The following is a 19,072-nucleotide window of genomic DNA, read 5'->3' as shown; positions in this document are numbered from 1 at the left end:
GCGCTCAGGATGCGTACTGTGGCTAGAATTAAACATACAATACCCCACACTTAGAGTTCTCCAGGTGTGGATTTCTCTAGCGGACGTAGCCCAGAGGAGGAGAAATAAAAGACAGGGTATGAGTCTAGAGGTTAAGTAACACACACACACACACACACACACACACACACACACACACACCTTTCATACTTCACAGCATAAAATACAGCATCTGAGGGTCTCCTGTATGGTAGGCCAAACTGTGAGTGTATGTACTGCGCCTCATGCAACTCATTGAGCTTTGACTCTAGCTGAAATGGAGAAGCTTGAATGAGCTGGTGAGTGCTGAGATGGAAATGTTACACTGTCCCATGCCTCACAAAGAAACGTTTCAGCACATAATACATCAATCTACATTTAGAGCTTCATTATTTACCTTAAAAAATACACTATAGCCAGTATGCATATGACATTACCATTTGAGATTAGTTAAGAATAGTCAAGAACATGTCAGGGTCACGTTTCACCCTAAAATCACAAGAAATAAAGACCATTCAAGAGCTTTAAGATTTTTATATATATATATATATATATATATATATATATATATATATATATATATATATATATATATATATATATATATATATATATATATATATATATATATATATATATATACATGTTACGAATAAGATGACAATTAAGCACATTTTCCATCAAATTTTCATTACAGTAATTTGGAGATTTTTTTTATATTTAAATATACATAAACAAACAAGCAAATAAATAAATAAAGAATGCAGCATGGTGAAGAGTATTGTCCTAATGTATGCTGAATTTAATTTAATTTTTTAAAAATGCAATGACAATCAATTGAGAATAATAAGAAATATCTAGACATTTTACGGTAATGACAACTTGAGGGAATGTTTTTTTTTTTTTATGAAATAATGTCACAATAGATTTAAGATTTTAATATGACCTATACATGTTCTTAACCATTCTTCTGAGACAAATCCTACAAGTTTTAAATCTGACCTGTTGTACATAACAGGTGGCATACAGAAATGTGAAACAGCACATTAGACTTCATGGAGTACTATGAGCATTGCATGTTCCTTTCAGTTCGTGCACAGTGTGTTTAAGTATCCGAACTGAACGGCACCAGAGCCAAATCTCCTGTGGCTCAATGCAAGAAGAAGGCCACAGTTCCACTTTTAAGAGATAGGCAAGCCATCAATTATTAATTACAATCTATCCTAGGCTCGGTCAAAGACGCCTGAGGGGACATTTTATTACCAAGAAGTAAAACATCAATTTGCCATTAGACTTAGCCTGTCTACTCCATTCATCCTTGTATTATTAGTTTAAAAATGAAGTCCATCTCTCCTGCCTTTAAAAAAAAAAACATGCTTTACACAAGTTCTGAGAGATAAAAAAGCATAGCTTATGAGTTTGCAAGCATTTTTGATGCCACAGAAATAATTCATGGTGACTGAAAGACATGTAAAATGCTGCAATTCATGAGACATCATCGCCTGACTTAAGTGCTGGTGTCAGTGGCTAAAATATGAATGATCAAAAGAAGTTGAGGGATAAGCAATTTTGCCTTTTCTTGTTCTTGTGTAACTAGAGTGCAGACATCTACAATCATCGCAAATTAAATTCACGAGTCTTCTGGTGCCTAAAATGTACAATTCCAGTGCACTAGACTAGTCTGTTCCAAACCCTATTGAGCTGCTTCCCGAATTCAACACAATGTACTTGAGAACAGAAAATATGCGTCTGTATGTACTGATACGCTTGACCTTTTAAACCAAAAATTGGACATGGATAATATTGTGTGCTTTAGTCATGAAATAAACAGATATCCAGTATCAGGACTGTGTGCCATTCAGAACTGAATTGAAAATGCCTCTAATTTATGTCCTAAATTTGAATTAAGGCAGATAACATGATGTACAATTTTAATAAAAAAAAAAAACAATAAAAAAAATGAAATGCAATAAATATTATTGAATAAAATTATTTTTATTATTTATATTAAAATATTTAGCAGTACTTTTAACCACAAAATCTTTTTGATTAAAATAAAATCAACAGTATTTATTTATTAAATTAAATACTTTTATATTTAAACTGCAATATTTATTCACAAAAGCTAAGTTTGTCAAGACAAATTCTGAATGTTTTGTCAAAATCTTGTTTTAAAATCTAGATTTTTTTTAATGCCTTAAAGTTTGAAGGTTTATGTGCCTTAAAGACAGAACAAAAGATAAAATGAATGAGAAATAGAATGATTGATATTGAACAAAAGATAGACAGAACAACAAAATGGCCAATTCAATTCAAATTCACATTCATGAACTAAACATTTAAGAAACATCAGTTTTTGCACAATACAGCATGAGTTACTAGTCATCCACAAGCACGGAAAGGTACATAACATATTTAATCCAATATGTGCAAGCAATATGTATTAAATATTTTTGTGTTTCTTAAGAGTTTGGAGTTGCAACATGTGAACACATACTCTGACGATCTTAAAAGGCAGCTGCCTATATAGATCGCAGACAATGGGTTGGGAACACAATGCTACAGAATGGTAGTGTCTAAATACATGCATTATAGGTGTAAAGTTTTCAATGCAACCACAGTCTGAGCTATTTGTGTGAATCCAGACTTGAGGAACTCTTGTATTTGCATATAACTTCTGCCGCTATGACTCCCACACATCAGAAAAATGACAAAAAAGCACAAACTATTATTGTAATATTCAAGCCTCAAGTTCGTGCCTTATGAAAAGCAGAAGTGCCCTTCCTCCATCGACTGTGGAAGATGAACACCTACTAAGGCCATTCATGGCTAACCTTTTGATTCCCGCTCTTTTAATAGCGAGATCTATCATTAAGTTTCAATTCACACTGCTCCAGACAGTGAAGCATTAACAATGGTGCTGTCAAGCTCTCCTTTACAATTCATGGTAATTAGAGTCTATTGATTTAGCTGGCGGTTTTAACCACTATTGTATTTCTGACTGTGGCTTGTATGGGCAAAGTGTCGTTCGCTCTAAGGTCCTGGTTATCACCTTGCCTTTCTGAACAATCAAACAGGTTAAAAAACAAAAGGAAAAACTCCTAGCTTTAGGTTCATATGCATAAAGACTTAATCAACTATTTGAGGAAAGCAGCATGAGTGCAAAATCCTAACTATGCCATGAAGAACAGGAATAGTGCTTCATGGTGGGGTTCGAGTGTGATCTATAGGTTATTCACTTTTGTCCATCTAATGTTCCACAATGTGCAAATTATTAAATGACTTTCAATGAATTTACATGATATCTTAAAGTAGTAATCCAAGTTTTTAAGAGGTTAAATACTTTTCTTGTCATAGTTTAATATGCAGAGATGGAATAAATATAAAAAAAAGAAGAAAAAGATGCACACACATTGAAAGTGATTGCATCTCCTGATGGTGTGTTTAATTTTAGCACTTAAATTAATTATTCAAATCAGGTACAGGACAGTTTATCATCTCGTTCTGCATGCTTGTTTTTGAAGATGCAGCAGACTGTCCCATTCGGACATCATTTACTAGGACTTACAGCTTCAGTATGTACAGTACACTTGAATTGGTTCTTTGGAATGCAAAAAGTGTGCTTCTGGATATGTGCCTAGTTATAATGTCGCAATCATTTGACGAATTACTGCTGTCATGACCATTCAAAAATATACGAAGACATTTGACCATAAAATAGTCTTTACCTCCAGGTTTTCTAGCACAGTGTTAATAGTCAAATGGCAAAATGGCAAAAAGTCCCAATGTTTGTGAAGCATACAGTAGAAAGCAGTAGGCAGAAATAAATAAATAAACAACTTAATTTAAATAACTTGTGACTTGTTTACATTCCCAAAATAGTATATTTAATATGACCTAATGGCCTATATATGGCCTTTATATAATAAATAATTCCATTTAATAATGTAAAAAAAGATGCATACAACACACATAAACCTATTTCGCACAATTTTTGACAAACATTTTGTGAAAGTTAATAATTGATTTCCTATAAAACCAATATAATGTCATGTATTATTAATTATTCAGTTGAATAATCCAAAATGAGATGTGCGTATAACATGCATTCCTATTCCACGCAATATTTGAAGAAAACTCACTAAAAATTCACTTTAAAAACATTAAAATCTTATTAATACATTTCTAAAACCAATATAATACCAATATAGTACAAATAAGGAAATTTAATAATGCAAAATGAATCACACGTCAAAGTTCTGAAATGAAATTCTAATTTCACACATTTACTGAAAATTCACAAAAATACTTTTAAAACAAACAATTTATTATTAAATATCAATATGTTTAGACAAGACTGCAGATAGATTTTGTAACAAGGGAACTACCACTTACACAAGTGCAGAGCTGTCTCTGATAGGATCTTTTATTAACCCCATCCCTTTTACCTCGATCTCTAGTTTTTGCTTCAATTTAAAGGGTTCAAGCCTTAAATAGAAAGTCTACGATCTACGAGGAGCGAGAGCAAGGTATGTGAGTGCTGGTGTGCAGCAGGGACGACAGAGACGCTATGGGAAGAGGTGGACTCTTGTAAGGCACAATGACATGAGGAGGTGTGTTGGGGGTGGGCGGTAAAGTTGGTGAGAGGAAGTGATGTAATGAAAGAAAGCCAGTGTGCATGTTTCACCAGGAGACACAAAAGCTGATTATGTCAAAAGCAATGCTAACTAACACCCTCAAATTCCGCCTGAGCTACTGTACATTGAAATGTGAGCAACTGCACACATACATTTTAAGTGTGTGGGCATAACTGTGTGTGTTTATGTAAGCAGTACCTGCGTTTGAAGGTGAGGAGAACGCCCAGGAGAATGATGACAAACATGAGGATTCCCGCAATGACGCCTGCCATCTTTACAGTGCTGTCCACCTGTTTTTCGGGCTCTATGTCATTGGAATTCTGGGTAGATGCACCTTTAAAGCAACAAGTACATCACAAAGAAAAGAAAGGGCCTTTAACTAAGACAAGAGCTGTTGAGAAAGGCTCTACGGTGACACACACAGGACAAACAAACACAAGAATTAAATGAAAACACTAACTGAAAGTACACAGAAGCACATCTCATGTTCTCACACTTTCATTTGATACATACAACCAGTCAAAAGACAGAAAACGAAAGACGCGCATTCAAAATCAAGTTCATTAAATGCATTTAAATTCAGACAAAACAAATGCACAAGTGACATTGATCATTACTGTGTGGTGGGTTTATGGCAAGGGGGGATCGTTTATTGAATGGTATTAATTAACAGGCAAAAGACAAAAAAAGGAGCTTTCAAATACTGGAACACTGTGGTGAAATATGAAACACTCTAGGGCCTTTGGATTCTGGGTTAGAGAATGCAAAATAACCAAAAGACAATTCAATGCAAGGAAAGCAAGCATGAAATATGGATACAAGAGACAAAAAGATTCATGCAGATGTATGTGTGTCTTTGTGTGCATATATGTGTCGTAAACTTGCATGCAATATATTGTTATTGTAATATCTGTGTAAAATCTTCACCATGCATGATTTTTAGAAAATACTGTTCAGACTAGCGTGGCTCCACACCAAACGGCTCATCTACTTTCATCAGGCATGTAATTCTACTGTGAAATTGCCATTATTTCTATGAAAGAACATCAGCTGTTTGTTGTTGTCGTATTTCACTGTTGAAAAGATCATAATCATCTTTGCAATTTATTTTCAAAGCCTTAACTAAATGAAACATATTCAACCATACAATAATCTACATCAATCCTAATGATATGAAGAAGAAAGGCTGCATAGACTTCAAAACACATATAGATATAAATAAATAGCCTAGCTGCATTAAATGTGTACAGATACACAAACCATAGGAAAGTATGGTAGAATGATTAAACAATTATGTTGTTATATTTACCTCCACTTCTCCTTTAAGAGAATGTTTGAACCTGCCAGTGTGACATCTTTAACAATCTGTTGCATATTAAAGCATTGATCTCTCTATGTGGGCGGTTTGCTTTCATGTAAGCTCAATAATTTGATTTATTTATTTCCCTCAAACCGTACAGTTCTTTTAAGCATGAGCAAACATTCAACATTAAACGTACAGACATTTCTGGAACAGTACATTGAAGAGCTAAACCTTCAGAGCAAACAAAACAGTATTTCTGTCTTGTTTTTCAGTACAAAAAATGTGTGTAAATATACATACACACACAAATATGTTTTATTTTTATTTATTGATGGAGTACAAACTTATTCAAGGTTCAGTTAATGAAAAGAACGTGTTACTATTTTATGCAGTTTTGCTTATCAAGGTGTTCTAAAGACGTTCAAATAAAAAAAAATATTATATATATGAGCTGAAAGTAATTTTCAAATGACATCAGTGACCAGAAGTTATTCATTTCCATTGGGTTTGCAATTTAAGGTGGCATAACCAAACCCCTAAAAGACATCCAAGACTGGACTTTGAAAACATTTACAACTTTAGTTTCTTTTGACCTTTGAAAAGAACACTGGGCCAAGCTCTGCTAACCTTGCTAGTCTTTGGAATGTTTTCCAGCCAAACACATTTTGGCTCCATCTACAGCTGTCAGAAGGTGAAGTGAGCGCTATGGATGGTCTATGTGAATGGACTATGTGTTCTCCTTTGACTCTATCAGCGTAGTAACTGAACTCCATGTCCTCCAGTCTGCTCTGATCTGATTGGGTTCAACAGTTCATGATTCACACACACACACAAACACTCACACACACTTACTCCATGATGGGGTTCTTTCAGTCTATTTTCTGATATCATCCTCCAAGACAGCCCCATCTTCACGACAATACAACAATATTAATCTTGACCAACCAATTGACTTATTTTACTGACCCTTTAGAACAGAAAATCACTTCTCATAGAGCTCTATATGGCAGCATACACCTACGAATTGACTAGATTCATTTTTAGTATGTACATTTACAATTCACTGGTACAAAAATGTAAAAACAAATTATCTTTAAAGTGAAAAAATATTCTTTAGATTTTTTTTTAAATGTTCTTCACTCTAAGAAAAAAAACTATTCTTTTAATGTTCATTGAAGGGTTTTTTGGAACAAAAATGTTTCAAACTACAGCTTTAAATAACGATTTTACAACGGTTAATTACATACGTACTGCCCACAACCTAAAAAAATATAGAAAGTGATTCTAAGTGCTTGTATCTGTATCATTTTGACAATAATATTGGTTCTGATGACTCTTACACTCATATGAATCATAAGGATCTCAGTGATCCTTTAAGAGCTGTGCTATTTTTTATTTACCATAAAATTTTATGTAAAATAATTAAGAAAAACTATCTGCCCTTGATTCTAGAAGCACTGTACATTTACCTTCACCCACGAGCCCTGCTTGTATGCCCAATAAAATCTGTGAGTATGCAAATCCTTTTATTCTGAGGGGGTAAAATTAAGTATCAAAGAGGAATTATTATCAAAGCCCATCATATTAAAATATAATCCCTACCATATACTGGGGGAGTTGGAGTGGGTGGGTTTTGCCATTTTAATTGCTGGCATTTTGCGATACTCTGTGTGGTTCTGTTAGCGTGTGAAATGGTACTTTTGTATAACTTTATTTAAAGCAGGTCTGTAGGCCGAGGGATTACGCAAAGGTTTATAGGGGTGCATATCGTCGCTGACATCTCTATTGCCATTGTTCTGGAGCTGACAGGATTACGGATACATCGTTGGATGCATCTAACAGGATTATAATCTCAAATGGACTGGGATTAAGACCAGGCAGCCATATAAACAACCCATGATGCTAATATCTCAAAAAAGCATCCCCCTTTAGCAAATACAGAGAGGTTAATGGGTGGATTTTAAATACATTTAGTTCAAAATCCTTTTGTTTCTAATTCACAAGTGTATTTGTGCTTATATTTAAGCATCGTTGGTCTTGAGCATTTTGTTAAATTCAAGATGGGAGGATTGAGAAACAAAGGTATTTGTGTAAACTGACAACTGATTTGAAGCTCAAAGTGCACATGCATAATGCATGATGTCTTTAGGTTTTTTTTTTTTTTTTATTGGAACTGTTGGGATAATGTAGCAAACACAACTAGATTTGGCTTTTTATTGCTTAGGGAATATTACTGGCCCAGGAAAAGCCACACCTAAAAATATAAAAAATCACTTTGTAGTTAAGTACTGTGCAACAGTCCAATGTTTTGTATTTTGAAACCCCACTATGCATTCGCTAACCAGTGCAATGACATTCATCCATATTTAAGTTTCAAGTGTCAAATTACTTTTGGGGCCACTGTACATTAAAATTAAACTCTTAAAACATAAATATGATCCTTATAACTGCATGTCAAAATATGCATTTAAAACCTAAATGATGGAAGCTGCAATCTGCATAATTCAGACGATTAAGCATTGTAATGGTTCACTAGCTGGCTAAAATCTCCTGTGCAAAGCAGATATCCAGCAAGACCCTTTGGATATGTGAGATATTTTAGTGGAAGCAATTTGTAATTTCAGTCAGGGCAATTGAACATACTGTATATGACTGTAGAGTGAAATGGAGAAGCACCTAAATGTGGACCTTACTGCACTGGAACTAAAGAGCTGACACCTGTGTCTGAATATCTATTAATATTAGGAATAAATGAAGAATAATATGAACATACAATAAACAAATATAACAATTAAGTGCTCTTCCCAATACAATTAAGCACAGTTAGGTACTTTTAATTATTCCACACACACTGCATATATGCACAGGAAAACATATCTAGAATAGTAAAGACACACAAACATACACATGCTGGCAAACATACTCACATGCACGCACACACACACACACACACACACACACGCACGCACCAGTTAGGCTGGGAGGGTCAGAGTGTATGACTGGGATCATGTTAGGTGAAGCAGTAACTTGAATATGTAAGGGGTGGAGTGTTGTAGGTAAGGCAACATATATCACTTTATGCTTACATTTTGCTCAGAAACTTATTAAGCTCTACTGTAAAGCATTTTTATGTATAACCAAACAGCAACTACGTAATGGTCTGGGTAAAAATAAAAATAAATAAATAAATAATAATAATACACTCCAGAACAACAGAAGGGTTATAGAGCTAAAAAATATAATAATATAACATTTATACATTTATACATACAATTAAAATGCATATCATTTGTTTTTATAAATAAGAAATACATAAGGAACGCCCCCCCCCCCCCCCCACACACACAATTATTTACAGATCATTTAAAGCAAGATTATGTAATTTCTAAGGAGGAAATTTTCTTTAAAAGAGGATAACAAGGTCATGAGCAAAACTATCATAGAGGGGGATATCTTTTGTTTTTTAAACATGAGATATGAATAATAATACGATCATTTAAGACATGTGGGTGGCACTGTACATTATCAGGGTCCCAAATTACAACAGTGTCAATGGAGTCAATGAGAACCAGCTAGACTTTTTAGTGAAACAGACATGCAAAAAATGCATTAAGATGGCGATGGAGAAAAGCAGAATAAAGGAACAAGGTAAAAAAAAAAAAAAAAAAACTGAATGAAAATAGAAAAAAGTAGAGAAGGAAACAACAGATGAAATGTGGATGGGTGGAAAGAACAAAGAAGAAAGAAAAGTTTGACTATGGTATAATATTCACCTTCACTGGGAATGACAAGTATGTAGGGCGTGGTATTTTGTCCCCTACCTATTACCACTAACACAAGGTTTTACGTTCCAGGCCGGCATGCATGAGAGAAAAGAAGGAAAGAAAAAATAGTCTAAAGAATTATGCTTTCAACTCAGTCATCTGAGCTTCCTTTGAGTGAGTAACATTTGGCTGGAAAGGACACTGAAATGTGTAGGATACAACAGGCAGGCTATTTCACACGGGAAAATAATATCTCTCCAGAATCTTCTAGTGGAACTGACAGAGTTACAGAAGATTTTAGAAATAGCTATTTTTTCACACTAATGCAAATATTTTCGAGGCCTTATGTTACTTTGAAAAAAACTATTCTATTCTGAGTATACAATTGTATGAAGAAGGAAAAAATACGGGGGGAATGCACTAAGACACTTTGTGTCTGCTGTCATTTATATGAATTTGCATTGATTCACCCACCAATTTAATAAAGGAATTATTCAAATTAGGTAACTGTGCTAATGACACTACAAAATTTGCATGCTCTACCACTGCAATGCAAACACCTAAAAGGAATAGTTCACCCACAAATGAGAATTTGCTTAAAATGTACGCACATTCAGGGAATTCTGGATGCAGGTTCATAAGGAGAGATTTGGAGAAAATCTGCATTTAAAAAAAAAAAAAAAAATCCACAACATTAATTGATGGTTTGGAGGGTTGTGGATTACTTTTGGATTATTGTGATGTTTTTATCATCTGTTTATCATCTGTTAGATGGCGTGTAAATATCCATTTTTGGGTGAGCTATTCCTTGAATGGGTTATTTTAAATACAGCAACTGATCTCTTTGATAACCAAAACATCTAGAGAAACATAACTTAATGGTATTTCAGAACACAGTACTGGGTTTTATGAACAAGGCAAGAACTTAAATCAGTCTAGTGCACATAGAAAAGACACGTGTTTGCATTCCATTTCATCTCATTAAACTAGTTTGCAGGTATTGAGTGAATACCATGTGCAAAAAATCACAAAAGCTGTTTAGTGAATTCACCCCGTAATCTAAAGCATTAAAAAGGCAAGGGAAGGTTGAAACGCTCAAATGTCTGTATCCAAGGCATCACAGTGTAAAGCATGTGTTTCTATGACAGAAACACAAAAGTAATTGGTTTTTATAATCATAATAAGAACCCAACTCAGGACGGATCTAACTGGGATATGAACTGAAAACAGGCCATGACCAAAAGAAAAGAAAAAAAGCCTAAAATGGACATGGAGTTCAGCAAAACAAACAAACAGGTGTGCGCAGAAGCAAGCTTACTGAATAAAATGCAGAAAAAGCCAAAAGGAATGAAAGAAAACTGGAAAAGAAAGAATGGGCAAGGAAAAAAAATATGACGAGTGTGTAGCACTGGACGGCAATAGTGCCTCTTTATCTGTGATGTCCATTAAATAATAGAAAGTCTTTTGTGATCGCTCTGTTCCTGAAAGTGATTATGTAAAAGGGTCTTTTTACGGAGAGGAGGGGAAATGAAATGGAGCAAAAGAAACTGAACAGAATTGTTGGCCAAACGTAGATAATCATGCAGGTAAAAAAAAATGGGATTTGAGTTTTTCAATGAAACCGGAAGCACTAATCTCAGTCCGATGCAACTGAGCTTTGTCTGAATGTACAACTTAAATGAAAAGGCTTCGTGCTTTTTTTCTTTTCTTTTTGTACCTCATCATGTACCTTTAGTAATGGGTTCCACTATAAAATCAAAGGTCTATTAAGAATACAGAGGAAATAGCATTTCTAATATTACATCTGCTTAATTCCAACCCAAACATTATTTCAATGAATTTGATTGATTGATTGTGTTTAGCTACAGGGACTTAAACTATCCAAATATCAACCCAGCCAAAGAACTTTTCCAAAGCAAGTCTCATCTGGATATACAACAGAACAGGCAAATCAATAAATAAACAAATAAATCAGTAGTAATTAATAATAAAGTGTTTCATTCATACGAGCTAAAATTAATTAATTAATGAAACAATTCTCATACCTTTGGTAGCCAGTCGCACACAGTTGATTTTGGTTTCCTGGAAGAGGAGAGAAAAGTTTGTGTTTTAATTAAACATTGAAAAGACACTGTATTGAGGAACATTGTTTTTGTCAAGCTACAGTGATCTTAGTAATTGCAACACAATGAAGTGCGGCTTATTTTCATCATGAGGTGCATGACATTAAGAAACCGTTCATTATATAACAACATTTCTAATGATAGTGAAGGGTTCCCAACTGCAGTGCTAAAGCCAAAACAGAGAGAAATTATCATTATAGTTCAGTTTTCCTATGCATGTTAAGTCACTACAGTCAAGTTAAAGACATTTATGGTCATAAAACTTGCCCTGAACAAATAAATAAGACCTGATTTAATCCTTAAAAAATTACTTTTGATGGTATAAACAAATGTAGTCATGTTGTTTAAGTCGCATTTAACATGAATATGAATAAAACTGCTAATTTAGATAACAACACATTTTCTTGTTCTAGTCTATTCCATTTAAAAGCGTTTGTGGCTGCCTCTGGAATGCCAGTTATGATGATAAAAAATCTCACTTGCATCATCCGAATGGCACGTGTGGCGTGACAGGTGTTAATTAGCCGGCAGATTTTGGTGTGAAGTGTGCATGGAAGTTTAGAGCTCTGAGACAGGAAGCCAGATGCTACCATGTGTTTCTGTGAGCATGTTTACAACAGCCACTTGTTTTGATTAGATCTGCTGTCCTTGTGCACCTCATCTCAGCAGGCACGTAAACAGTAATGCCTACACATCACAGGGCCTTGGAAGGTTTTGCTTACAGCAATACTTCAGAAAGTTATACTGTATAGCAGCTGTATTATACATCTGAAAAGAGTGTCAGAAGTACATGCTATAATCTCAGCATTGCCACAGGAGGCTCTATAGCATAAATTATTTTCTTCTGTGCTCATTTTTCTCTTTACGTAAACTACTAACGTCATGGTAGAGCAACTGTTTGACAAGAATCTTACTGAAAAGATACACCAATGATAACAACGCAGCAATGCAAGAATGCAAAAAATGAAAATCCTGTCATTATTTATTCACCTTCATGTCATCCATAATACCTAGTAAAACCTGAGAGGTTTCTGTCACTCCATTGAAAGTCCAGCTTACCAAACCTTAGATGAACAGATTTATTTGATGTGTTTATTCATAAATAAACAAATACAAAGTGGCAGGTTGTATGGTAAACACAGAACCTCAAACATGCTCTCTATTTATACAGTACAGACCAAAAGTTTGGACACACCTTCTCATTCAAAGAGTTTTCATTATTTTGATGACTATGAAAATTGTAGAGTCACACTGAAGGCATCAAGGGCTATTTGACCAAGAAAGAGAGTGATGGGGTGCTGCGCCAGATGACCTGGCCTCCACAGTCACCGGACCTGAACCCAATCCAGATGGTTTAGGGGTGAGCAGGACCGCAGACAGAAGGCAAAAGGGCCAACAAGTGCTAAGCATCTCTCGGGGAACTCCTTCAAGACTGTTGGAAGACCATTTCAGGTGACTACCTCTTGAAGCTCATCAAGAGAAGGCCAAGAGTGTGCAAAGCAGTAATCAAAGCAAAAGGTGGCTACTTTGAAGAACCTACAATATGACATATTTTCAGTTGTTTCACACTTTTTTGTTATGTATATAATTCCACATGTGTTAATTCATAGTTTTGATGCCTTCAGTGTGAATCTACAATTTTCATAGTCATGAAAATAAAGAAAACTCTTTGAATGAGAAGGTGTGTCCAAACCTTTGGTCTGTACTGTATGTCGATCACTGTTTAGCTCTAAATATAAGCCTAAAGCCTAAACCTGTTCATCATACTGTATAAAGCCATAATATCTCTTCACAAGACTTGATTTATTTTACACCTGGGCTTTTGATGGAGGGACAGAAAGCTCTCAGGTATCTTCAAAAATAAATTAATTCATATTTTGAAGATGAACCAAAGTTTAACGAGTTTGGAACCACATGACAGTGAGTGGGTGGACTATCAGTTTAAGTTGCACTTGCATTGCAGTGTCTAAGTAGTCACACCTGTGTATGTGCACTTGCCCAGAATGTGCTTCTACCCTAATAAGTGCACTCCAAGTTACATTAGATAAAATCATCTCCAGAATGACAGCCTAGACAGCCTAAAAAAACCCTTTACATGTTCACAAACACACATTTCTCAAAATTCACTACTATTTTTTTTTTTTTTTAGCACCACTCAACATCACTTTGCTGTATGCTGTATAAATCATTCAAATTAATCTGCCAACTGATTCTTTACAAGTTCAGAATGCTGCTATCCAGAGACGTGACAACACAGACAAAAAAAATTTTTGTTAACAGGGTTAATACTTGTATACTTGTCTACGGTATTTTGGGTGATTGCTAGGTGGTTTCGCACTGGCGCAGTCAAAAGACTCTATGTCTATGACATTCTGACTCCTAGATGTGCCCCCAGCCCCTCCTTCAATTCAAGTCTATGGGGTGCAACCTCCGCCAGGTCTGATTACTTAGACAAGTAAAAGCACACCTCTCCTGAACAAGACGCATGATTTGAGGTATCATTTGCATGTGGGATGAAGCTCGTCTTAGCAAACACCACTAACAAATCAATCAGAAAATGCATTTTGAAGAAGCAATACAGACGGTCTCTCTCCTAGTATTTATTTTATAATTCACTGTGCCTTTATGAGTGGCACTCTTCAGAAATATTAAAAATCCCCTTGGCAACATATCAATTTGGGCTCACGGCAAATCTAAACCCATACGAGTTGCTCAAATACATCCAATGCTGATGAATGCAAACACAACAACACCCTTGACTCAAACTGTTGACACTGAAAAATGAACTGTCAATGCAGTGCTATGCAAGAAAAGGGCAGCCACTAACATGTGACCTCGCTGTCAGTGACGGTTTGTCCCATCTGATTGTGGCATTGAAGCAGGGGGTGGATTGGCACAGCGAGGTGGAGAGGGGTCCATATGTGAGCGGACCATCTGTCTGTCACAGACTGCTATCGGACATGCAGGGTCAAACACTGCTAGCCACTGTAGAAGTGGGGGAAAATAATATTGTTGGAGTTTTATGAAGACTTTCAATGCAGATGAATGGAGGGAGGCATACAAGCTACAAAAACTGGGAGGGAAGGCAAAAAGATGGTACCATGGTTTAAACCTTTTTTTGTTGTTGGGGGTATGGTGTTCTAGAAGTACCTTAGAATATCAAGTAAATACCATGAAATATGAATAGGGTACTTATTATGTACCATGGCATTTACCATAGTAAGATATCACTTACAAAAAAGTACTATGGCAGTACAATGGTACACCATGATGGTATCAGATGGTAATATTACCCTATACTGCTCAAAACTTTGGGGTAAGCAAGAAAAAAAAAAGGAAAAAAGAAAAAAGAAAGAAAAAAAAGGAATGTATTATTATTGACAGTAGACATTTATAAGGTGAAAAAAGATTTAGAATTAAACTTAAAAGCTGTTCTTTTGAAGTTTTTATTTATCACAGAAAAGAAAAATTCCACAGAAATATTAAATTGTTTTCCCAAAAAATTCAAACATTAAAAAAAAAATACAAATAAATTCATCGTCAACTAGGGCTGCACGTTTTCAAGTTTTTCATTAACCGTTAACCGAGGCCCTTAGCGGTTAATAATCGGTTAACCATAGTGTGCGCCAGGGTTTCCGTTGTCCGGTAATTTCCAGACATTGGCCAAAAAAAGAAATGTCCGACAAAATTTAATCTCTCCGGTCAAATTGTCCTATTAAAACTACCTAATAATCCCGCCCACTAACACAATCTGTATTTGAGAATAAGCCTAAAATGTATAAAGCAAATATACACCGACCTTTGGCTATGTTATAAATAAAGGAACAGGCTCTAGTAATGGTTATGTAACTTTCCGTGTTTAGGCGAAGGTAACAAGCAGGCTCCGCGGCCGCCTCGCTAAGGCTATGACTATGATATGTTTGACAGGTACAATATTTGAAAATCGATAATTATTTTTTTTAATTACATTTATATCTGAATTTATGTCAACCTATAGACTTTCAAATATCAAAATGTCATGAATTAATATGTATTTGTGTACAAAATGACATATAAACATATTTTCCTATTATATTTTGCCTGGAAACGCTTCCAACAAGGCGTCAGTTCTATTTCTAGCATGCACGCGTCGAGCCGCGCCTGAGCCGCGCGTCTCACGCAGGCAGTCGGCAAGCTCTAACCTGTTAACATGGGAGCCGAATTAAAAACAGACACGCCACGCAGCTGAGATGCTTTCGCTCATCGCCACGCATTCAGTGAGACCTGACCGGCCTAATGATGCCCGGGTGTTGGCTGTTGAGATTACAACAACGAGGTTGTACTTGAAGTATGTCTAAGCACTGTATTGCAATACTTGCATTTTGCCCCGTCACTCTCAATTTTAAAGTGCTCCAACGCTGTACTTTTTTTTGCCCGCTTCATATTAGAAAAATGACTTCTTCTTGTGGACATTACAAATGTCTGGGAGCGCTCTGGCGGTCTCTGGTGGTGCAAAAATGTATTACAACTAAATTCAATGCACGCCATTGACGTCACTTAACCGAGCAAAATGTTTCACTCGGTTACGCAATTTTTAACGGTTAATCGGTTAACCGGTTAACCATGGACACCCCTATCGTCAACCTCACACCGAAATAAGCAATTAAGAGTTTACTGAGGGGAAACTCTTAGTTAATAAAATTCTGCTACACCATGATATGACTTCAGTACTTTTTGTAAGAGAAAAGGGGGTAGCACTTTATTTTACAGTCCTGTTCCCCATGTACATACTATGTACATATTATAGTAATTACAATAACTATGTAATAACTAGGTACTAACACTGAACCTACCCCTAAACCTAACCCTACCCCATATAGTTACCTTGTATTACCAAAACTTTCTTAGATAAATACACTGTAAGTACACTATAAGTACATGTAAGTACACGTACTGTAAAATAAAGTGCAACCGAAAAGGGTGAGAGGAGCTGAGGGCCGGTACTTTGTTTCTGAGTGCGTCGTAGTGCTGGGACTTGGGGAATGGAATAATAACAGGGGGTCTCGGCTGATGGAAAACATCCAGTGACAGCTGAGCTATACTGTCTGCCCCTCCAGTCAAATAATTCAACAGACTGTCAAAGGCTTTTTAATATGACCGCATAACGACGGAGAGAGGAAGACTGAGAAAGACGGAGAAAAAGGGATGAAAAAGAACAAGTCTTTGCAGCGCAGGAAAAACTGCAGGGTGGTGAGTGAATTTGAGAAAAGAGTCTTCATCTAAACATCTAACTTCGTCATTCTAACAGACTGCAAAATAACTGTTGGCAGACTGAATAACTTTATGGGTGCTTTCACATCTCTAGTTCGATTCATTTGGTCCGAACCAAGGACAAACAATTATACATTGTAGCATTTTTCTTTTCTTTTTTTTGGTTCCTTTTCACACCACACTGATTGCTTTGGTCCGTACCAGTTGAAATGAACCAAAATGTAGTCACATAACAACATCTACATCACTCACTGGCCATGACGTATTTCCTAAACTGCTTTTCAATTGGTCAGAATTTACGTGCGGGAAAAAAATTCCAACATAAGAGGAAAAGCCAGCAAACAACACGGAGACAACACAACTATGGAGAGACGACTGTGCGGGCTGGTTTTGTCCCTGGCCACAATCTATTACATTGTCTGTATACACCACAATATGCAAAAAATACATTTCTATAATGAAGCGCGGATGCGGCTTGAAAACAACGTTCTAATGCACTGCAAACGGCGAGCTGGAATTGCTCGTAACTTCAAGCGGAGGCGTGCATTAATTCTTCTTAACTCTGACATGCTCATGGTAATCTGACCAAATTTCTATGAGGCTCTGCACCTCCTCACTACTCCCAAGTTTGTCCATGCTAAATTGCAAACTGTCAATAAACACTTCCTCATCCCATAAAGCACAACGCAGCTGACTACGGCAGCTGGTTTAGTCCAAAGATGATCAGTACTTTTTGCAGTTGGGTCTGTTCGAAGTCCGATCACATTCTCACCACAAATGAACCGCTCCAGAGTTTGTTTGAAAGCGTACCGAGACCACCTCTTCAAGCTGGTCTCGGTATGCTTGTTTGGTCAGCTTTAGGTGCGCACCAGAGTGCGATTCCTGCTTTTACACCTGCCCAAACGAATCGCACCAAACTGGGAAACGGACTCTGGTACGATTCAACCGAACTAAATGAGGCAGGTGAGAAGGCACCCTATAAGGAAAAGGCTGCTGGTCTGAGGAATGATGCTAAAGTGCTGTGGCTCATTGTCAAGTTGTTGTGAGACCATTGCTATAGTGGTAAGGATCTTCTTAAACCAAACAAAAGCAAAAAAGATGGCTTTTGTTGCGAAATGGAAAGATTGGCACATGCATGACAGTTCTGAAAGAAAAGAAAAGCAAAAATAAGCTAATAACTCTGCACAGACAAATCCAACTGACTGCAATTTACTAAACTTGAGTGACAACTTTTCATTAATGTTTTTAAAAAAAACACAGGACTCATGACAAATGCCTAATGGTTAGCCAGAGAAGTTAAAGAATATGGATTTCATGTCACCGTTCAGCTTTTTGCCGTGCCTGCTAGAGTTAATCCATATGACAGCAGATTTACAGTCTATACCGTTTCTAGGTGGTCACTCGCTCAATTCTGAAGCATTCTTTGGATTAGTTAACCTAGCTGTAAGCTAGGAAACCATACCTAACTATCAACTAGTTCAGTTTGTGTGAACACACTGATTTCTTCTAAGTTTGGGCCTCTAGAAGGAACAAATAACCACATATATTCTACAGACATGATTTATAATGAAACTTATTTGTCATAAGCAGCTTTTGCACGTCACACAAACGGGCTGATCAAAAATATTATTTCCTAGGAGACGAAAAAACCATTCAAGTGTCTAATAATTTAAGGTATGTTTTCTGCAGTCTTTTAAACAGATTGTGAATTGGATGTTTATAATTAGGAATTATGAATGCAGGTATGAATTCAACCTCCTGAGGCAATCATCTACACATTAGGGGCTCAGGAGGGAAAACGCTCCATAGAGAATGAATAAAAGAAATGTGTGTTACAAAATGACAAAAGAAAAGTGGCATCAGCCAGTTGTCTGGAGGTATTTGAGACAGCGGCGCTACTATTTCAGGAGACGTTGCTTTCGAGAGTAACACCTTCAGTCTGGTGAAGTATTAGCAGGAGATTTAGACAAAAGAAAC

General features: G+C 36.1%; 1 protein-coding gene across 9 annotated transcripts in view; it reads right to left on the bottom strand.

The window, feature by feature from the left end:
- The window catches only part of ptprt (protein tyrosine phosphatase receptor type T), a 233,346-nt gene that overhangs the window by 65,265 nt on the left and 149,009 nt on the right, over positions 1-19,072 (bottom strand). For 3 of the 9 annotated variants that reach the window (XM_052559569.1, XM_052559570.1, XM_052559572.1), the window contains exons 13-15: positions 11,768-11,804; positions 9,732-9,788; positions 4,854-4,989 (exon numbers count right to left, since the gene is read on the bottom strand). In XM_052559569.1, the coding sequence (XP_052415529.1) occupies positions 4,854-4,989; positions 9,732-9,788; positions 11,768-11,804 (230 nt within the window). Of the gene's footprint in view, positions 1-43; positions 77-4,853; positions 4,990-9,731; positions 9,789-11,767; positions 11,805-19,072 lie in introns of all 9 variants that reach the window. The other 6 variants (XM_052559577.1, XM_052559568.1, XM_052559574.1 and 3 more) reach the window with 4 other exon arrangements.

This window comes from Carassius gibelio, chromosome B6, assembly GCF_023724105.1.
Source record: "Carassius gibelio isolate Cgi1373 ecotype wild population from Czech Republic chromosome B6, carGib1.2-hapl.c, whole genome shotgun sequence".
Lineage (NCBI taxonomy): Eukaryota > Metazoa > Chordata > Actinopteri > Cypriniformes > Cyprinidae > Carassius > Carassius gibelio.
This window is presented reverse-complemented; position numbering and strand designations above follow the sequence as displayed.